This window comes from Gopherus flavomarginatus, chromosome 10, assembly GCF_025201925.1.
Source record: "Gopherus flavomarginatus isolate rGopFla2 chromosome 10, rGopFla2.mat.asm, whole genome shotgun sequence".
Classification (NCBI taxonomy): Eukaryota; Metazoa; Chordata; order Testudines; family Testudinidae; genus Gopherus; species Gopherus flavomarginatus.
This window is the reverse complement of record NC_066626.1, coordinates 1880724-1902400: the sequence shown is the minus strand read 5'-3', so window position 1 is coordinate 1902400 and position 21677 is coordinate 1880724. Positions and strand designations below refer to the sequence as shown.

Genomic DNA, 21677 nt, shown 5'->3' with positions numbered 1-21677 from the left:
GCTTCGGGATTGTTGCAGGGAAAGCACGGTGCAATCATTTCGCAGTAGCGGCTGGGACACCATCACTTAGGGCATGGTTACACTTTGAGCTGGGGGTATAATTCCCTGCTTGATGAGACACACCCGCACTAGCCCTGCGTGCTAAAAATAGAGAGTAGCTGTGATGGCAGGAGCAGCAGGAGCTTCAACCACCCCAAGTATGATCCCATCCAAACCCCAAAGTCTAGTCTCAAGGTGGCTGCTCCTCCCACTGCTTGTGCTGCCTTAGCTACATACTAATTGTAGCATGCCAGCACTGCCAGAGCTAGTGTGGGCCCGTCCCATTGAACTGGGAGCGATACCCCTAGCTCAAAGTGCAGACCTACCCAGTGCTGTTCAGTGCCCCTCACTGCGACTTCATCACTGGGAGGCATGCAGCCCACCTCCCCATAGCGCCTGCTGTTTCATCTTCCTGGCCACAGCACCTTGTCAAGGAACCATTAGGTTCCTCCTCTTTGGCCCTGTGCCCTCTTCTCCCTAGCACACCCATGTGAGACAGGCAGGCATTGTGGCTCATCTAAGGCTCACCTGTCAGTCACCTTGTGAGATCTCTGCTTAGAACTCACTCATTCCTGGTCCCAGTCCTTTGGTCAGACCACTAGACCAAGACACTCTCTTAGTATGTCTTCAATAACTGACTGCAGTGGCAAGAGGAGCACAGATTGTTTCAAGCAAATGGGGTTTCTGTAAACAGTCTTTTTTTAAAAATGTCTCTCTCATTCTCTTCAGTGTGGACTCTAACCTGCTCCAGAATCCTCTTGCCCACAGCTCACCCTTAGGCCCACAGTAAGAGATCCCAAAGGCCTGTCTAGGGGCTGCCAATATCACTTTGCACTCAACAAGGGAAGGTTTTATTATTGTTGCTGTTATTTATTTTACATTTTGTATTTAGGCTTCATCCGGGAACACACAGACATGCAGCGTATGAAATGGCTGGACCTGGAATATCTGCTGATGTGTAAGTAATAAATACAGCTGAAGTCCTGTTCATTAGTGAGTTGTTATAAGGGAATTTAGCTGACAAGTAGCAGTACCCGATACCACTGGTGCAAAGTGCATCAGTCACACATCAAAGGACAGATTCACTCTTGCCCAGTAGAAAGTCAGCTTTAATTTCCCCTGAAGGAGGAAGCTGCAGAAGGTGTGAAATGAGCCAGTGCATCTCCTGGGTGTCCTGGCAATGCCCCCTCCCCAGCCAGTGCTATCCACACTTGGGCTTTATTGGCTCTCTGTGGACTCCCCAAGTGCGAAGAAGATGTAGCCACTTTCTGCTACCCCCAATGTCCCACCAGCAGTTTTTCTTCCCGTACGTGCCCTGTATCATGCACAAACCAGCTTGGCCCTGGCCTCTGTTAAATTCCAGGTTTAGGTGAGCTCAGGCAGTGGCTCCTGAATAGAGCTGGAAAAGTGGAAGCTATTGCAACAATGGGTCTTCTTCCATTTGCTGCAGAGTGGATGGCTTTCTGGTAGAGTCAGGGTCTCCCCACAGTTGGGAGCATGGAAGGGACACAATGGGGGAACCTAAAGCTTTGTTTGTATTGGAGAGCTGCTGTAGCGTGGTATTCAGAGGTAATAAGTCTCCAGCTATCTCAGGCACAGGGACTATATGAAAAGTGAAGCCTATTCATCTCTCATGTATTTTCCACCCCAGTAGAATGACTGAGCCCAGTTTCACATTTTTCCATGTGATCATTTTGCTCAGGTACATCAAGGTTCTGTGATCACACTTAGCTGTGATTTGACAGTCTGTTCACTAATGTGATGTCCTCTGTAATTTCAGCTCTCCGGGTCCTAGAGAAAGACCCAAGTTCCACTGTCCAGCTGGTGGCAACTGAGATCATAAGTGACATCTGTTCTGGTCGAGTGCTTGAGGAATGAAGCGGAACAGAGACAAACAGAACAAGGCACTCCAGTAGTATAAGGGCCCTACCATTAATCAAATGTTAAACCCACCCCTTGACTCAATAAGCCCTGCCCACCAGTCATCGGAAGCCCCAACCCATGGGGTATTACTTCTGGGGCCAAGGCGGACACATGAAGGAAGCAAGATGTGTCATGTGACCCCTCTAAGAACTCCTCCCACTGTCCTCTACCAATCAGGATGGGTTTCACCCTGATAGGAATGCCCCGAGAGAAGATTTGACCAATCAGGGGGAGTTCCGGGGCAGGTGACCTGTCCAGAAGTGATTTGTGTGACCCCTCTAAGAACTCCTCCCACTGCCGTCTACTGATCAGGAGGGGTTTCAGCCACTGGGGATCACTCCAAGAGGAGATTTGACCAACTGAGGGGAATTCTGGGGTGGGGTGACCCGTCCGGAAGTGCTTCATGTGACCCCTCTAAGAACTCCTCCCACCACCCTTTACCAATTGCGATGGGTTTCAGCGGCAGAGGATTGCCCCAAGAGGAGAGTTGACCAAAATAGGGTAGGTTCTCGGAAGGAGTGAACCGTCTAGAAGAGGGTCGTGTGACCCCTCTAAGAACTCCTTCCAATGCCCTCTGCCAGTCGGGGTGCAGCACCATCACCCCATAAGTCCCAGCGCTGGGCAGAGGAGGCCATCTCTTACCATGAAGACGTGTTGTATGAATTGTGGAAAGGCTGAGAGGAGACATGGACTCCTTTACCACCCCCCTGAGAACTTCGGACTTTGTTTTAGCCCTGAGGACCTTTGGGCTTGTATGGATAAAGCGCTATAGCAGTGACAGTTCCGAGGAGGGCCCTTTGACTCGACCATTGATAGATACCTCGGAACCCGACCCAGAACTCTCGTGACAGGGCCGGCTCCAGACACCAGCCCACCAAGCACATGCTTGGGGCAGCACCTTCGGACGGGGCGACACTTGGGGTTTGGCTTTGGTTTTTTTTGGTTCGGCCAGGTGGCGCTGGGGGGAGGCGGGGCTTGGGAGGCGTGGCACCATGCTGGGTGGGAAGGACTTGGGTGACGCGGCGCTCGGCTGAGGAGGGCTTCAGCGGCACAACGCTCAGGGGGGCGGGGACTTGGACGGCAAAACAAGACGCTGGGGGAGGCGGGAATTGGGCGACGCAACGTTCGGGGGCAGGGACTTGGGCGAGGCGAGGCGACATTCGGGGACAGGGACTTGGGCGAGGCGACACTTGGGAGGTGGGGACTTGGGGGACGCGACACTTGGGGGGCTCGGACTTGGGCGACACGATGCTCGGCGAGTGGGGACTTGGGCGACGCGATGCTCGGGTGGGCGGAGACTTGGGCGACGCGACACTTGGGGGGGGACTTGGGCGACACGATGCTCAGGGGGCTTGGACTTGGGCAATGCGATGTTCGGGGGGCGGGGTCTTGGACGACACCGCGCTCGGCAGGGTGGGGACTTGGACGACGCGATGCTCGGGTGGGGCGGTGCTCTTTGTTTTCGCTTGGGGCGGCAAAAATGTTAGAGCCGACCCTGCCTCGTGAAGAACCCTGATGAGTGTGATGGCCTCTCATTGTCCACTGCCCCAAAGCTGGAAGACGATCATGGCTTGGGGGAGTCACCTGCGGACAAGGTGAATGGGAAAGACGTCACTCAGGTAAATGAATGATTAAGAAGCGACGGTTAATCATGGGGGTATAATGAGGTTAAGAATCGACCTGGCATTGCATAAATCTAAGAACAAGCAGTGGGGGGCTAACACTGTTTTTTGTCTGAAAATCTCTCAACAGCTCGACGATACCTTTCAAGATGTCTTTGAGAACTTACACGTCGGTAGCCCTGTTGTGCATCAGCTGTTTTTGCTCCTGTCTGAGACGCAGATCTCGAGAGGAAAATCCAGAAAAGGACAAAATAGAAGAATGAATCAGCTCAGAGTCCCTCGTTGTAGGGGTCATGGTGTCCATTTTTACAGGCGGCTGTCAAAAGTTGTGTTAAACCAGGCAATTAATTAAACTTATTTAAATATGTCCATATGACCCCTCCATACTTGTGTTAGTAAAAGACGGTACCAGAAACAGTCCTGTCTCCACAGACGGCTCTGTTAAAGAAAATATATTATACACCCAGGGAAGTTGGGATCTTTGGCAGGGTGAATCCTCTTTTTCAAGTGGCCAAAAAGCACAGTAAAACTTTAAATAGAAGACAGGCAACGGCTTGGCTTTCACACCAGGAGGCTTACACTTTACACAAACCGGCTCAAATACGTTTTAAAAGAAACAAGACCATTGTTTCAGATGTGGACGCGCAATGGCAGGCAGATTTGGTAGATGTGCGCCGGTTCTCCAAACACAACAGAGGCTTTAAGTACATCTTAAAGGTGATAGACATTCTATCCAAATATGCCTGGGCCTTAGTCCTAAAAGACAAGACGAGTGGTGAGGTACCCAAGGCCTTTAAAGCTATTTTTAGCAAAAGTCGTGCCTCAACAATTACAAACCCATCGGTGGAAAGAATTTTTAAACAAACCTTTTTACCCTGAAGAATTACAGAAAGTAAACCCCAAACAAGACAGGATTTACAGGATCAAAAAAGTTCTAGCGGATAAAGGAAAAGGCAGAAAAAAGCAGCTACTGGTGAAATGGTTGGGGGGTAATAAGTTTAACAGCTGGGTGGAAGCTTTTCAACTCTGTGACATTTAGACATGAGCAAAACAAACAAACAAAAAGATTCCTCCTGCAAAGATAAAGAGAAAAATGAGCGACAGCGGGTTCTACATTACTTTGCCCAGCAATGCCAGCTCTGCAGTTTTTCCTCAAAACATAGCTTGAATTTTACAATATGGCTAATTAAGCCCTAGAATCTCCGGAGTGCCTGGGAGGTGGGGTTAGTGGAAATACAATACCCGCACAGCCAGAACACTATCAACAAAGACACCTCTTTTGAAATCACCTTTGGAGATATGGCATGGAATTTTATCCTGCGATGAGGTTATTACTTGTCCATACCCGAATTATTGGATCATATGAACGGTACTGTGGCTCATCATCCCAAACCACCTGAGGTGGTCATGAACTACGACTCTGTGGGTAGAAAAGTTAGTCTTAAATCCACCAATTTTACTTATATGTTTTCTACCAGCGGGGAGCTAGCTAACATTCTAGGTTTGGGCCCCAAGCACAGCATCCAAAAATTCCCCTTCTCAGCAGACATCACAGGGCTTTTAACTTTTTGTGTCTGTTCACAGATATTGTAGAACACCAGTTTGTGGGGGACTTTTCTGTTCCCCTGTTACGCTGTGTCCCTGTCCAAGGAAGGAACAAGGAGTTTGTCACATCACCTATGATAAACCTCATTACGTTCCTGTCAGAAAAAACCACATCGATACCATTACCATTGAAATAAAGACAGATCAGAACAGACACGTCTTATTTCGCTTTGGCAAGGTGATCATCAAGGTGCACCAGTGTCCCCGGAGAGAGCAAGGCTTCTAAAAAGCAACACATTATGGCGATCCTAAAAAATTACAGTGACCCCACCATCTACAGGAACTATTACAAAGCCCAGACGGGATATGCCCTTCCTGGATGTATGAGCTGGCGTGGGTGAAATATTCTGTAACCAAGGCTCTGCAACCAGGCTTCAAGGCAGGACGCTGCATGAGAGAATACATGAATCTGGTACAGACAGCTGATAAACACATGAAAGATCGTTCTCTGTTAATCAACCGTGAGGAGTTTGCACAGGGTTACATCTTGTTTGCCTTTGACCTGTCTCCCGACCAGGAACGCGCTGATCACTGTTCCCTGATGAAAACTGGGAACCTGAGAGCAGAAATAGGTTTGGGGATGGCTTTAACCATCACCATCACTATGATCGTATATGGGGTTTTTGACAACGTCGTAGAGACAAATCAGAGAAGAAATGTTCTGCTTGGCTATATGTGAACATGGGCACCGTGCAGCTCTCATGTGTCTCATCAACGACCTCTTACCCAAAAAAGAATCCCCTTATGATTGGCTCCCTGGCAGCAATCTGTCTCAGCGACCCTTAAGTTTAGTGGTCAACACGCATCCATGTAACCAATCTGGTGAATCCTGGCTCAACTTGTATCTGGCGAAGTGTAACCTTGGAGAGTTTTTTGACTCATACGGGCACCTCCCCGAATAGCGTGTTGTTTCCTAAAAGCTTTATGACATTTTTAAACAAAAATGCCACGGACAATGTGTTTCACAATAGACAATTACAAGACCCTCACTCTGTTGCCTGCAGCGATCATTGCTTGTTTTTCTTACATCATCTCTTGACCGGATTTTAAACTTGTATTCTAACGACATAGTGCAAAACGACCAGATGGTGATGAATTTTGTAAAAACTAAATTTAAATTCTTGGGCATATCTAGCCTTGCTCAAAACATGTTTCAACAAGCCCAGACATGTGTATCTTGCAATGATTTTTATAGCCATGTTATCCAATACTCTCAGGCATAACAAACAACATTTGTTTGGCATTATCCAACACATTTTTTATAAAGTAACTTTTCCTTCAGTTGCTAGGCCCCGCAAGAGTTGCAGAAAAGGGGTGCTTCCACCTCGGATCCATTTTAAAAGCCGTAGGACAGGGTTTTAAACTCTTCTCCTAGGACCCTCTTATTGGAAATGATTTTCTGTGTTTTCTTAAGGGTTTTTGTCTCTATTTGCCATTGATTTTTGTTCCTTATGATAGAGGGCTGCTGCACCTCTATCTTTTTGGAGGTGTTTTTTCACAGGCCTGTGCAATAGTCCAGGACTAGATCTTGCAAACTGTCCAAGTTGATCTTTTCACAGTTCGCTATGTTCAGGGTAATACCTTTGACTTTCATGCAGGCCTTTTCTCCCGACAGCTTATACCCATATGTTTTTGGGCCTGCCGACACAAACTCGGTGATGTGTTGATCTGGTGGGATCTTGCTCGTGAGGTCCCCTAAATAATCCCACAGAAGGGGATTCCAGTCACCCTCTCTTTTCACAAATATCACCAAGTCTGTGTCATAGTATGGGCACCGCTCTTGCAACCTATCTAGCAAGTTGTATAGTTCTAAGCGGGCATAAGCAATGGTGAAACAGGCTAAGAAAACATTGGTATTTCCAGAGACAGAGTACCGGTCTTTTGCATCCTGCCAAGACACTCATGCTGTTTCATCGTCGATAAACTCGCAGGATGAAACCTTGTAGATGGGGCAAAACAGGTACTGATAGAGTTCGTCAGGGTCTCTCACGCCGCTGGTATTAGATAGGTTTGTGGAGCAGAGAATATTATTATTATTACTATTATAAATCATATGAAACTGTCCTGTAAACTTAAAAATAAAATATTCATTAGGGTATTTTTCTATTTAAAAAGTCATAGCTTTAAAACAAAATAATCCATTTCAGGCTGTACAACAAACAGGAGTTTTGAGTTTATTTCTACCACTTTAAAACAACAAACCTACAAACATTTTTTTAAATACACCTCATTTTGCAAAATAAAAACCAAACTGCTTTTAAAATCAACTTTTGAAATCCAGTTTAAAACACATTTTGTACACAAAAAAAACTACCTTGTTAGTTTGAAACACACCATGACCATCAGTTTGCAGCCACAAAAAAAAAAATCCCACCTATGTTTTACAGAGAGAGAGAGTTTAAAACACAGTTTGCAACAAAATAGTTTTCAATAAACCCACATGCACTTAAAAGCCAATTGCAGAAAATTACCTTCTACTACAGAATAAATTGCAGGCATATGCTTGTTCTGTTCCCCCCATGTGTGTTTGGGCCTTTGGATTAAAGAACAAGCAAAAAACTGTTAGTTAGTATTAGCCCCAAATCCCTACACAACCTGTGTGGTACCTGAAGTTATTAAGCAAAACTACAGTTAAAATGGTTTTTACCTTGGCCTGGTGATGAAATGCAATTTAGAGTTACTGGTTCCATGCTAAACAGATCACACTGCAATAAACACAGGCATCATTATTTACTAAGACAGCACAGCCAACAAGTGATATTATATAATATATATTCAGGGCCGGTGCAACCATTTAGGCGAACTAGGCGGTTGCCTAGGGTGCCAAGATTTGGGGGCGCCAAAAAGCGCCCCCAATTTTTTTTTTAAATGGTTGACTGGCTGCTGCTGCCGGCATCAGCCGGCAGCCCAGGCTGTCCCCCGGGTCAGGGCGCCGCCGCGGCAGCCGGCATCCCAGGGTGTCCCCCGGGTCAGCGCGCCGCCTGTCTGAGGTGGAAGGGCAGGCTCAGAGTCAGTCTGCCCTGCCAGACAAGATGGGGGGCAGCAGTTGCTGCAGGGAGGCAGCACGGAGCAGCTCGGAGGAGTCAGAGATGCTCTGCTCCGGGGGCTGTCCGTGGAAGCAGCAAGTTGGGGCCAGGGGACATTTGGGGGAGGGGGCTGGCAAGTGGGGCCGGGAGGACACCCAGCCCCAAATATTGGTGGAGCTGGGTCCGGGCCCCACCTGGGAATATATAGCTCACCCCCTATGTGCTTGAGTACGTAAAGTACGGTCATAGTGTTTTACTAGAAACAAAACTTTTACTGAACAATCAAAAATGTTTTCATTTCATTTCATTACTACGCTGTGAATGATGCAGGGCCTGTGAATGCCAGTTTCAGATAAAGGAAAGAACAAGTTTTGCATAATTTCATGAGTCTTATTTTATTAGGTGGATGCGTCAGTGTGGCCCCACCTTTTTCCCCTGCAAAATGAAACAGATTTTTCCCAGTAAACTACTACTTTCCAAACTTACTTATGAGCAGAGTGGGAGCAGACACATCCTGATGTGATGCTGCATTCCCACTTCTATTATAAATACTTTTCTCCTCCTTCCCTTTTGCAGTTGCTCATTACTTTCAAATGAATTCCTTGCTAGAGGCAGTTGTTCATGCTTTGGCTTAACCAGAGGTAAAGGCTTTTTGGAAAGGAAGTGCAAATGTAATGCACTTAAGAACATGCTCAGTTCCATACATAACAGATACCAAGATAGCCCTTGCCCCAAACAGCTTACAGATTATGGCTCTGGTCATTTGTAATGAGCTTTGTGTAGGCACAGAGGTACACCTGTGCTAAGCTGGTTGCAGCATCACAGCCAAAGAAAACTCTTTCTCTGATTGTGTGTGGGTGCAGTAGTGTTTTGTACTTTTGTTTTTCATAGTCAGACTAAACTTGATCTGAATTTTGAAATGGTCACAGTTCAACACAACCCACTCCAGAAAACTTCAGAGGTAAAAAAGGGGCAGGAGCTGGTGCGGACTGTTATGGGAACAGAAGAAAAGAGGACTGGAGCTTTACAAAGCGCCACATCTCTCTCTCATGTAACAAACGGGGTCCTGCCTGGAGTCCATATTCTGCTTCATGCATCTTTATATATAACCTTCCCTCATCTTACTCAAAGGACTGAGAAAAACATTCTCCAAATACATTAGAAGCAAGAGTAAGGGCAGGGACAGGGTAGGCCCATTAGTCAATGGGCGGGGGGGAGGCAGAAGTGCTAACTGACCTTTTTGGTTCCAATTTTCACCAAAAAGGTTAGTAGCGATTGGCAGGGCTGATGCTACCATTTAGGTGGACTAGGCAGTTGCCTAGGGCACCAGGATTTGGGGGCACCAAAAAGCGGCGCCTTCTATTTTTTTTTTAGGTGTTTGAGCGGCCGCTGCCCTGGGAGGGAGAGGGAGTCTGAGTTGCATTCCCCGGGGTCAGCGCGCCGCCGCCGGCAGCCCAGGGGTTCCCTGGGGTCAGCGCGCTGCCGCCGGCAGCCAGCAGCCCAGGGGTTCCCCTGGGTCAGTGCACCACTGCCAACAGCCCGGGGGTTCCACCGTGCAGTCGCTGCTTCGCTTCTCCTGCCTCCCAGGCTTGCGGCGCCAATCAGCTGTTTGGCGCAGCAAGCCTGGGAGGAGAATTAGAGCAGGAGCGCGTGCTCGGAGAGGACGCGGAGCAGAGGTGAGCTAGGATGGGGAGATAGTGCAGGGCTCCCCGGGCCTGGGAATGGGAAGCTGCTGAGGGGGCGGGGAGCTGCCACGAGGGGGTGGGGGCGCCTCAGGACAAATGGGAGCTGCTGCAGGGTTGGGGGGGCGCAAGGTGGAAGTTTCACCTAGGGCGCAAAACTTCCTTACACCGGCCCTGTATATATTTTCAGAGTTTAAAACAGGAAGCATACCTCCTCTTGCAGTCCAGCAGCCATTCAAGAGAGTTTCTGTTGAAAAAAAAAAAATCTCCAAAATACCTGAGGTTTTTATATCATCCTAATCCTTTGTTTCAAACAGACTTCAAAATAGTAGCTAGCAGGTTGATTTGATCTCTACAACTCTGAAATACTAGATACTTAAGGACTTTAGGCCCCTTCCTAACATTCCCTTTTGTGAGGTGGGGTGGAAGAATTAAGCTGTCTGCACAACTGAGCTGCTTTCAGTATATTTTTTTATTTTAGTTAACATATATTTTTCTGTAGGGCCTTCTTACAGTATTAAACAGTGAATCCTTAATGTAACTGTCCCCATTCCCAAGTGGGGACTTTTTGCAGATATCAGTACATCTCTTTGGGGCTTGTTTTTTAAAACATGTATCTTTCATGCATAAAGTTTGGGTGGCGGTTGAAATAAAATGGTTGTATCACAACCGTAATAAGCCCCCCAGAGCTTTTAAATGTTTGATTGTCTTTAGAGCAAATGCTCGTTCTAAAGTATGGTGAAGGTTTGTGAACCCTTGAGACATTTCAGTTTTGGCTTAGACCCTTGTGTGTGCGTGTGCGGGGGGGTGTTTGTTTGTTTTTTGTAAATATATTAATTTAAACTTTTAATGGCTTTGAATTGCTAGAAAGAGTGCCCATAGCATTCAGACAACTCCCAGATCATATTTAAACTGTCCAATAGAGTTCTGCCAACTCCTGGATCCTTTAAACTGTCCAATAGTGCTCTATCAACTCCAGGGGTTATATTTAAACTGTCCAACAGCATCTGCGAATTCCGGAGGTTTCATTTCATTTCATATTAATCAGAACTCACCCACTCACCTCCCTTACTATGGGTGCACACCTGTCAAATTTATCCCTATGGCAACAAGGGTAAGTAATCACAATTACCTTCGCTATTCAGTGGGGATGTGGTTAAAACCATTCAGTTCAACAGAATGAGTCAACTCTATTGTACTCAAGCACATGTCTGAACCATCCCTGTTTGTTTTACTGTTGTAAGCAGTCAGGATGAGATCTACCCTGACATCTGGTGGTGAGTTGTGGAAAAGAACGTCAGGGGCTGATCATGAGCCCACAGTAGCCCAAATTGTCACTTTGGCTGCTGTGGGATCCCCAGTTTCTCTGTTATTGAGGCAGAAAGAATGAAGTGTTGTTATCCTGATTATGTGAATCAAGGACAGTGAAACTGTACTTGGCCTTTTATGATGGAAGGACTCGCCATCAACTAAGTAGCACTCGCTAGGCAAGGGACATGGGTTCCAAAACTTAATAAATTGAGAGAGACTGGGGACAGGTATTTGTACTTGGTGATGTACTGACCCATCCCCCAATTCCATTGCCTCTACTGCATAATGTTAGTGCTAATTTTGAGTCGAAGAGGAGTTTGATTACAGACTGCAGAGCGGAATTCATTTTGGGCTAATGGTGAACAAGTACTGAGGTCCCCCTACAACTTAACACAGTAAGTGGTGATTTTAGCTTGTAGTAGGGGAGTCTCAGTGCCCCACTGGCTTGGGGCTTGAGCCAGTTTTGCATTGTGTTATTGGAATGGAGTTCCTAGATACTGAATCCAGTCCTTGTTGTTGCCAACTCTGATGGGCAGAATGGTTACACTGTAAACACATTTTTAGGATTTTCCCCCTCCCACAACATACATTTCAGCTTTTTGCTGTAAATGGATGTCTTTTTTACACAAAAATTAGATTCTCACAAAACATTTTTTTTAATTTAAAAGACATACAGCTCCTTGAAAAGAAACCAAGAGGCTCCATTAAAACTTTTATCTCACTTAAGGGCCAGATACCTTCTAACAGAAATGCAGATAGTCACAAAGCCCCTTTCAATAGATGTTTTTTTTAATTTACATATTTAAATTTACGTATAAAGTTGAAGTCCAAATCACACGGTCATGGTGCTGTTGGGCTGGGGCATCTATGACACAGCCCTCACAATCTTCAAAAAGCTTTTCCCTAAGACAGTGATTAAGAACAGGACAAACAGCAACTCATACAACAGCCCACATAAATTTTTACGCTCACAATGTGGCACTGGCTCAGCGAGTTCTATGCCAAACCTTCTCCTAAACTCAACCTTCATCCTCGAAGTCCTATTCAACAATTTTTAGCAGCATTCAGCAAAAACAAGGCGGGCCCGGTTCATCTTTGCTACTTGATGCAATGTTGTCCAGGGCCTCTGGGTCCTCTAGAAAGGCATCATCGAGCTGTCTCAGACAAGAAACAAGTGTAAGTTCTCACTGCTTGTTTTTTAGATTTACACAACCCCAGGTTCCTAACCTCATTACACCTCATCATCAATTGTTGCTTCTTAATCATTCATCTACCTGAGTGACATCTTTTCTGTTCAGCTTGTCCGCCGGTAACTCCCCCAAGCAATGATCACCTTCCTCCTTCAGGGTGGTGGACAATGAGAGGCCATCATGCTCATCAGGGTGTCTCATGAATGTTTGGGCTGCAGGTTCAGATTCTGGTATATCCATCAATGGCTGGGCCAAAGGAATCCTCTCGGCTGCTCCTTCATCCTCTTCGGAACTGTTGCTGCTGTAGCAATTCTCCACACAAGTCCAAAGGTCCGTGGGGCTAAAACAAAATCTGAAGTTCTCAGGGGGATGGTAAAGGATTCCACGTTTCCTCTCAGCCTTTCCACAATTTCTGAAACACGTCTTCTTGGTAAGAGATGACCTCCTCTGCCCAGCGCTGAGACTTATGGGGTGATGGTGCTGCACTTTGATTGGCAGAGGGCATTGGGAGGAGTTCTTAGAGGGGTCACATGACCCTCTTCTGGGTGGTCGCACCGTCGCAGAACCTGCCCTATTTTGGTCAAGTCTCCTTTCGGGGCAGTCCTCTGCAGCCGAAATCCATCGTGACTGGTAGAGGGTGGTGGGAGGAGTTCTTAGAGGGGTCATACGAACCACTTCTGGATGGTCAGCCCGTCCCAGAATTCCCCCCAATTGGTCTAATCTCCTCTCAGGGTGGTTTCTAGTGGCTGAAGCCCCTCCTGATTGGTAGAGGGCAGTGGGAGGAGTTCTTAGAGGGGTCACACAAACCCCAGAACTCCCCTTGATTGGTTAAATCTTCTCTCAGGGCGTTCCTATCGGGGCAAAACCTATCCTGATTGGTATAGTGGAAGGAGTTCTTAGAGGGGTCACATGACACACCGTGCTTCTGGTCATGTGTCCGCCTTGACCCTGGAAGTAATGCCCCCATGGGGTGGGGCTTCTGATGACCGGTGGGCAGGGCTTATTGGGTCAAGGGGTGGGGTTAACTTTTGATTGACAGTAGGGCCTTTACACTCCTCGCTCCTGCTACCCAAAATTGCAACAAGACAGAGGCAACTATAATACTGGGCAGTATTCGCCGTTGTCCTACTGCTCAGATGCTGTAAGTGAGAGAAGGATCAGGCCCTGTAAAGTAGCTTGTGTTGATTTTTATTACTCAAAGCATTTTTATTACACAGCAGGACATCTAGTCATTCTGATGGACATGCTGCCTCTGGACAAGCTCTGTGATAAGCATGTACATAATACTGCTTGCTCAGGGGTCATTACTATAGTAACAGCCAAGTACTAGCCCAGATCCTCAAATACACCTGAGCTCTAGGCTCTGGGTTGTTCTACGTTATGCTGTCTCGTAACATCCATTGCTGCACTGGAGATAGCTATAGCACAATGCACACTGTGTGTGCCATCTTCTGTTCCCAGCTCACACCCCATATACTTGGGTGGGAAGCTAGGAGTTGGTGACATACAGCCAGCTACACTGGCTATACACTCTGTATGCTGGTTCTCTGGGTCTTAGGTATTTGCACATGCTGGGGAATTCCTAGCTGCCTCTTAGGGCAGCTTTATGGCTACTTTGCCCTGCTCCACTGCAACATAGGGCAGCAAAAGAGTGACTTTACAACTAACCTCACCCCTATTGATGCACCTACCCGTGGTTGTTAGGAGTCTGAGTTTAGGTATCTGGGGTTGGAAAACCCACTCACCTGGCATCAAGTTGTCTGATGCCTTTAAATATCAGTCCCTTTGTTTTTCAAATATCTATTTGAAACACCACAATGCTGATAGAGATTTAAATGCCCTAATCAGGACCTCTGCAGGTGGTTATAATGGGTATTTAGGCTTCTACCTGCAGATTTCAGTGCTTAACTCTAGCCGCCCAAGGCCTTTGTATTTGTCTTTCCCAAGCCTATGAGTTGCTGAGTGTTCTCAAACTCCCACTGGTGTTATTGGGAGATAAGGATGCTCTGCTCTTCAGAGAAGGCATTCAGCAGATATAACTTATCCTCCAAAGTTAGCTACTATGATCCTCCATCTCATAGCAAAAGGTCACTGAATGGTCAGGTTTCTAGTCTCCATCACCACCTCATTCTCCAATTTACTGTCCCTCTGGTTCAGGGCCTGTGAGGATTCACCAGGCAGCAGTTAGCAGAGGAGGGCGAAACTCAGAAGGAGTCTGGGATGTTGTTGCTTATAGTTCTCAATGGGAGACAATGTTCATGTAACAGTTGACTATTGGAAGAAAATCAATAGAGACCCCTGTTGAAGTGACACATTCTGCTAATTCAAAAGTGACTCTATTAAGTAGTATGGGTTCCCCTAATCTTGTAGTGTTTCCTGTTTTGGTGATTGTTTTCTCTACCGTATCCAGCAGCTTATCCACGGTCCATGTTCTCATGTTGTTATTCCCTAGTATTTTCCACTCTATTTATGTGTATTAAGGGGCACTGGACAAATCCTGAGGACTCTTCACATTTCTTTTTCAGGTGCTGGCTGTGTATCACACAAACAAGGTCATATGTAAATAACCCAGCTCCAGATTTTGTATATACTGTGTACACATTTCCTATTAAACTGTTTGAAGTATCTGTTTCAATTCAGAGGCCTGATTTCGTTTTTCAGAGAAATTGGGGCTTCTTCAATGTCCACTGTAACCATGATGTGGGGGCTTCCTCCCTTGCCCTTTCTCCGTGGAGCTGGAAGACTTCAGCTCAACGCCTCTCTAGGGTCTCTAATCACTCTTCCGGGATCCCCACAAAGTTAGAGCTAATCCCTGTAGCTAGTGATCGGGGGTTTGGTTCTTAGTCATATTCTCTTCTTTGTTTTTCTGGGAATTCAGTGTTGCTGATGAATTCTGGGTTGTAAGTGGAATGGACTGTGTTCTGGTGAGTTATCCTCCCTCCTGTCTAGCCTATTTCTGGGTCAGAAGGCTGTCTGTGAACTGTGTCTGTTTACTTACAGACTTAGGATAGGTGCCTGTAATAGTGTGTGAGGGAAGGCATCTCTGCTTTTCTAAGCCAAGTCCCTGTTTGTGTCCTCCTGCAAGACTTTATCCGAGAGGAACCATTGGATTCCCTAGTTTCCCCCACTGCACTACAAGGGAACGACTGTCATTGAGTATCTCTGACAGGGAATGTCCTGCTGTGCTCACTGGTCTTGTGACATCTTCATGTCGGGGACCAGTTCATTTTGTTAATAATTCACATTGGACTAGAGCTGGGTGAAGGCTGATGGGGCAGTTCACTGCGGAGCTCACCAGTTAAACTCTACAGTTCAGAGAATCCTAGAAATGTAGGGCTGAGAGGGTCCTAGAAATATCATCCCATCCAGCACTATACTTAGACCGCCCCTGACAGCTCTTTGTCCGATAGGTTCTTTAAAACCTCCAGTGACGGGGATTCCACAACCTCCCTTTGAAGCCTATTCCAGAACTTAACTACCTTTATAGTTAGAAAGTTTTTCTTAATATCTAACCTAAATCTCCCTTGCTGCAGATTTAGCTGATTCCTACTTCTCCTGCGTCCAGTGCAGGAGAACAGTTGATCAGGAGGAAAATTTTCTCATGGAGCTGATATCTAGTCAAGCATAACACCACCGGTCTGTTAGCCAGCCTACCAATCTCCATAGGGCTCTGCCAGCCCTTGCTCTGCCTTGCACGGTAACACTAGTTGCACCGCAGCCCCCAGGCCCCTCTGAAAGTGTCCCCCAGTAGCATCAGGTTACTGTTAGAGGACACTCACAGAAATTACCGAAGAACAGAATCTAAACAGCTTGATTGGTACAGCTCAGGATCAGATCTTTATAAGCTCACAGCACTGAGACATAAGTATAGTGGAATAATCCTAAATTTATTATCAAAGTTTAAGATTTAAGAGGTACCGAGTCAAGATCATGGAAGCAGAACTGGTTACATATAAAATGAAAATCATAACATGCTTCTTAGTGTCTAAAATCAATTATTACAGCAGTTTTTCACCTAAAGCAATCTCCCAGCAGCATTAACCAACATGCCTGGGATCCAGCTTTCCTGAGGAAGGAAAAGGGCTTTTTGTATGCTGTTCCCAGTTGTGCCTGTCACTTTGGAGGTTGGCTCATTTATCAGGGTTACTCTTCTGGGGGAGGGGTTCTGTAATTCTATTAATGTGCTGTGAAAGTCGCTTGTGTGTTCATATGGAGTTCTACTCCTTCCTTCTGCAAGTTCCCTCCCAATGGAGCTACGCTGCAGGACCTAGGTTCCCCAGGGCTGGGTTCCTCCAGCCCTAGAACTAGATGAACATGTGCACACACACACTAGCAGAGCAAGTCTGAGAGGACCAGGTCAATCAGCACTCTCTAGCTGATCCCCTCATGCGTTCCTCTACTCAATCAGCTGGGTTGAGCAGCACTTTCAGCTCCCTCCCGCCACCCCCATGTTCCCCAAGTTTAACACATCTCTATCCCATTTTCACATTACAATTGTACTGGTAGTAACCCACTTGATGAGCAAACCCCACAGTATTTTGGGGGCACTACAGGGATCTTTAGCTTACGTACAAGAAGCGTCGCTGCAGAGTAAATGGGGGAAGCTAAAACACAAAAGGTTAAAATTCAGAGAAGAGAGAGAAGCAACCAGCTGAACCATAGAAGTTATGTATTGAATCATAGTGATAACTACACCAGGAGGGCTAAACAAACATAACAGTTACATTTTAATGGTTAATACCTGAGGTAGAAAAGAAAACGGAGAGAGAGGGATGGATCTCACCCACTCCATAAGGCTTGAACTGGTCGGAGTTCCCAGGTGATGGTGGCAGCGCAGGGTCCTGAGTGCTGGAGACAGGCAGAGCCCCAGCACGATCAGTCAGGAGATGGAATCCCAGTGGAACTGATGCAGAGCTTGGATCTATACATCAGAACCTTACTTGGGCAGAGGTGGGGGGAGGGGTTGTAGAGAACATACAATGGTTCGAGGGAGAACACTAGCTTTGTTTATGGGTAAACTGATGGCTCAAGGGTTTTCTTCTTTGCCTTTGTTCCTGTCTTTCCTGAACAGCACGTACCCTTCAATCCCTGGACTCCAGCCATGTCTGTTCCACCAGGTTTCTGTTATCCCTGCAGTGTCTGGTTCCACTTCCTGCAGCAGTAGCTCTAGTTCCTCCATTTTGTTACAGAGCCTCCTTGCCTTGGTGTACAGGCATCTTCATTGGTGTTGGCTTCACCCACATTCCTTGCCCAATTGGGTACAGTCATTCTGCTTCCGGAATCACCTTCCTGCATGGAGGGAGGGGAGAATCCCTCCGCTCCCCAAGCCAGACATGGGCACGCCGGTGGCTGTGGCTCTGAGACAACTGGAAACACCCCAGTGGACGGACAGGCTGGGCTGGAGGGAGGTGAGGGCTTTGAGGATGAGCCCTCCCCAGCTAGGGTTGAGACTCAGAGGGACCCCGTCCATGGGGAGCAGGGGGTCTGGTGCGACATCCAAGACCTGTTCTCAGCTCCCTGCCCTCTCGGGCAAGACCTCTGCCTATGTAGCTTCAGACTCTGCTCAGCCCCCTCAGATGCTCCCTCCATGCCCTCCATGGCAGGACTCACCTTGGCACAGGGTTGTGTTCCTGTTGGAGGGGACGTAGCCAGCCCGGTACTTACACCAGTAGCTTCCATTGGTGTTGATACACATGACCTTGGGACTGCAGATATCTGAGGTCTTGCAGCACTCATCAATGTCTAAGAAGGGACAGCAGGGTGGGAGGGGGTCACACATAGCAGGGCAGGGGGTGCACTGGGGGCGAATGACCATGGAGACACCCCCAACCCATTGCAGGGGGCGTGGTCTGTCGGTCAGTCTGTCTGCTCCATCTACCCTCCCCCTCATTCTATTCTCCTTTCTTCCCTGCTATTTGCAGGGCCCCAGTCCCTGCAGCACAACTTCTCCCACCCCATCCCAGACTGGAGACCAAATCTTATCCAGACCAGGACCCTACGATCCCCTCCCTGCATCAGCCCTGACAGAATGGGGTTAAGGGGGGGGGGGCGATCAGCCAGTTAAGTTGCAAAGGGGAAGTGACTTAGGCTGCATGCAGGGTGCTAACTAGAAGGAAGCTTGCCTGGGAGGGGACAGGTGGGGATTCTCTACAGCCTGAGGGCTGGGCCCAATAGTGGGCCCCTGAGGCAAGAGGGGCTAGGAGCCCCGGAGGAAGGTTTTCACTAGCAGGCATAGGAGAGAGGGGTCTGACTTTGAAAGGCTCCCCCAGAATGGGGATCACAGCATGACCTGGCTGAATGGTTTAGACACGGGGCAGCCACGAATCCGGGAGCTGCAATGGTGGAGAGAAGAAAGGAGGTGCTGAAGTGGAGCTAGTCACAAGAAGGGAAGCCACACTCAGCGTTAAAGACCCCAGCCTGATGGATCCCCTCCCCATTTGGGATACATCCAGCCCCACCTCTCCCATGGAGCACTAGGAGAAGCGTGGGTGGGCTGCGCCCAGGGGAGTGTGGGGGAATTGGATGGTGTTCCTTTAAATTAGTTTGTTTGCTCTCTGATGGCACTCGGGGGTCTATGGCCGAAGCCCTCAGACCCCCGACATGCGGCCAGTGCACCCACCTGTAATGACCTGCGCAACGGGAGTCCCAGGACCCAGGTGACCGGTGTCCTGAGTATTAAACAGTCAAAGGTCAGATTCACAGCTACATTGAGGCTCTGCTGGGCCACTGTGGCAGCATAATGGTCTCTGACAATCCCCCCATCCTGTGCAGGGGCCTCCCCAGCCAGCCTGGAGCTGGTGTAAGGGCCCTACACCCACCATGCCGGCCGCCTGTTGAAGGGGGTGGTTCGGGGCATGGCCGTAGTACCCTGCGCTGTGGCTATTCTCAGCACCCTGGGGCCAATCAGGGCAGATTGGGGGCCAGGCTAGAGCATCAGGGACTGTGCCTATTCTCTGCTCCCCAGGACCCATGGCGGAGGATCAGGGGCATGCCTGGGGCACACTGTGCTGTGCCTATTCTCTGCTCCCCAGAGCCCACAGGGGGCAGAGCGCACTCTGCTATGGCTATGGACCATATATGAGGCTCCTTCCCAGGCTCAGGGGGGCCCTAGCAGCGAGGCTTCCCACCCGTCTCCCTAGTGCTTTTCTGCAAACCTAGGGGTTTAGTCCCATTCCAAATACCGAGCCAGGGGAGATCCTGGCCCCCATGTGCTGGGGCAGCAGTCGAGGTTCACGGCTGATCACAGCCCTGGTGAGTGGATCGGGTGCCTTTGCCGCAGATGGCAGCAGCCTCGGCTGCAGCACCAGGCCTGGAATGAGCCCAGGGGTGTGGGGGACTGAGCAGGGAGTAGTGGCAGCAAGGGGAGAGTTCACCCTGGCAGCTGTTCTCACTCGCGTACAGGAATTTGGCTTTCCCAGGCCTGGACTCATATCCATCAATGCAGCTGCAGGAGTAATTCCCAATCACATTGGTGCAGTTGGTGTTGGGTCCTCAGTTTACTCCACTGAGCCCCAGACACTCATTAATATCTGCTTCCCAGTCTTTATTCAGGCCATGTACATTGGCCAAACCGGACAGTCTCTCGCAAAAGACTAAATGGACACAAATCTGACATCAGGAATTATAACATTCAAAAACCAATAGGAGAACACTTCAATCTCCCTAGTCACTCAGTAACAGTCCTAAAAGTGGCAGTTCTTCAAGAAAAAATCTTCAAAAACAGACTCCAACGTGAAACTGCAAAACTAGAATTAATTTGCAAACTGGACGCTATCAAATTAGGCTTGAATAAAGACTGGGAGTGGCTGGGTAATTACAAAACCTCATTTCCCCCATACTAATTTGACCCTACTGTTACTCACACCTTCTTGTCAATTGTTTGAAATGGCCAATCTCATTACCACTACAAAAGTGATTTTTCCTCCCTTGGTATCCTATTGTTAATTGAATTGACTGACCTCCCACTTGGTAAGGCAACTCCCATCTTTTCATATGTTGTCTATTTATACCTGCTACTGTATTTTCAACTCCATGCATCTAATGTAGTGACTTCTAGCCTACAAAAGCTTATGCTTTTCAAGAAAGATGTGGAGAAATTGGAGAGGATCCAGAGAAGAGCAACAAGAATGATTAAAGGTCTTGAGAACATGACCTGTGAAGGAAGGCTAAAAGAATTGGGGACATGATAGCAGTTTTCAGGTATCTAAAAGGATGTCATCAGGAGGAGGGAGAAAACTTGTCCACCTTAGCCTCTAATGATAGAACAAGAAGCAATGGGCTTAAACTGCAGCAAGGGAGATTTAGTTGGACAATAGGAAAAAGTTCCTAACTGTCAGGTAGTTAAACACTGGAATAAATTGCCAAGGGAGGTTGTGGAATCTCCGTCTCTGGAGATATTTAAGAGTAGGTTAGATAAATGTCTATCAGGGATGGTCTAGACAGTATTTGGTCCGCCATGAGGGCAGGGGACTGGACTCGATGACCTCTCGAGGTCCCTTCCAGTCCTAGAGTCTATGAATCTATGCCCAAATCAATTTGTTAGTCTCTAAGCTGCCACAAGGACTCCTCATTATTTTTTGCTGATACAGACTAACACAGATACCGCTCTGAAACTTTTCCAGTTCTGAAGATTCTGGGTTTCCTTTCTGTTTGTAAACCCTATGGTCAATAGCTTGACCACATCTTGGTTCGTTATGCAATATGCCCAAGAGACCAAATAACCAATATCGGTCTGGTTTATTGCTAAAAGTCAGTAACAGCATATTACAGGAACAAAGGTTCAATACAACTCCAATTTTCAGGAACCTGTCTCCTGCAGCAGTGCTGAATTCACCTTACAAAGAAGGCTTGCATCCACATACACACCCCTAAAGCTGTCCTTTCTATACCCAACCTGTTTACAAGGAAAGAGGTACTGTATGCACCCTGTGAGGCTATCCTTAACCAATAACCTTTCTACCTTGTTTTTCCTGGTACCACACAGTACCCCTTAGCTCTTTGTCCTGGACTCAGGAATTCCAGGTACCAAGAGTGTGATGCAGCTCCTAGACTTGTCCCGTATATATTGTCCTTATCTTTGGGACATTCCAATGAAAGTAACTCCCTGCCTGTTACTACAGTAGAACACCCATGTGTGCTGATCCTGACAGTTTTCCTGGCTAATGCAAGGTGTTATGGGGTACTTAGCATAGATGAATAAGATTATAGGAAGATACAGGCCACTATTCCAGGCCATGTAACTGCTAGAGGTGTATATACAATGGGATATTATTTGTGTTG

General features: G+C 47.5%; 2 protein-coding genes across 2 annotated transcripts in view; both read left to right on the top strand.

Moving 5' to 3' along the window:
• The window catches only part of LOC127030059 (maestro heat-like repeat-containing protein family member 2B), an 87919-nt gene extending 72886 nt beyond the window's left edge, over positions 1-15033 (top strand). Inside the window, exons 41-43 of the mRNA XM_050915967.1 lie at positions 932-997; positions 1820-2883; positions 14924-15033. Coding sequence (XP_050771924.1) covers positions 932-997; positions 1820-1917 — 164 coding nt within the window. The 3' untranslated portion in view covers positions 1918-2883; positions 14924-15033. The remainder of the gene's footprint in view (positions 1-931; positions 998-1819; positions 2884-14923) is intronic.
• The window catches only part of LOC127030058 (adhesion G protein-coupled receptor E3-like), a 32126-nt gene continuing 13659 nt past the window's right edge, over positions 3211-21677 (top strand). The window contains 2 exon segments of the mRNA XM_050915966.1: positions 3211-3249; positions 3516-3581. Coding sequence (XP_050771923.1) covers positions 3211-3249; positions 3516-3581 — 105 coding nt within the window.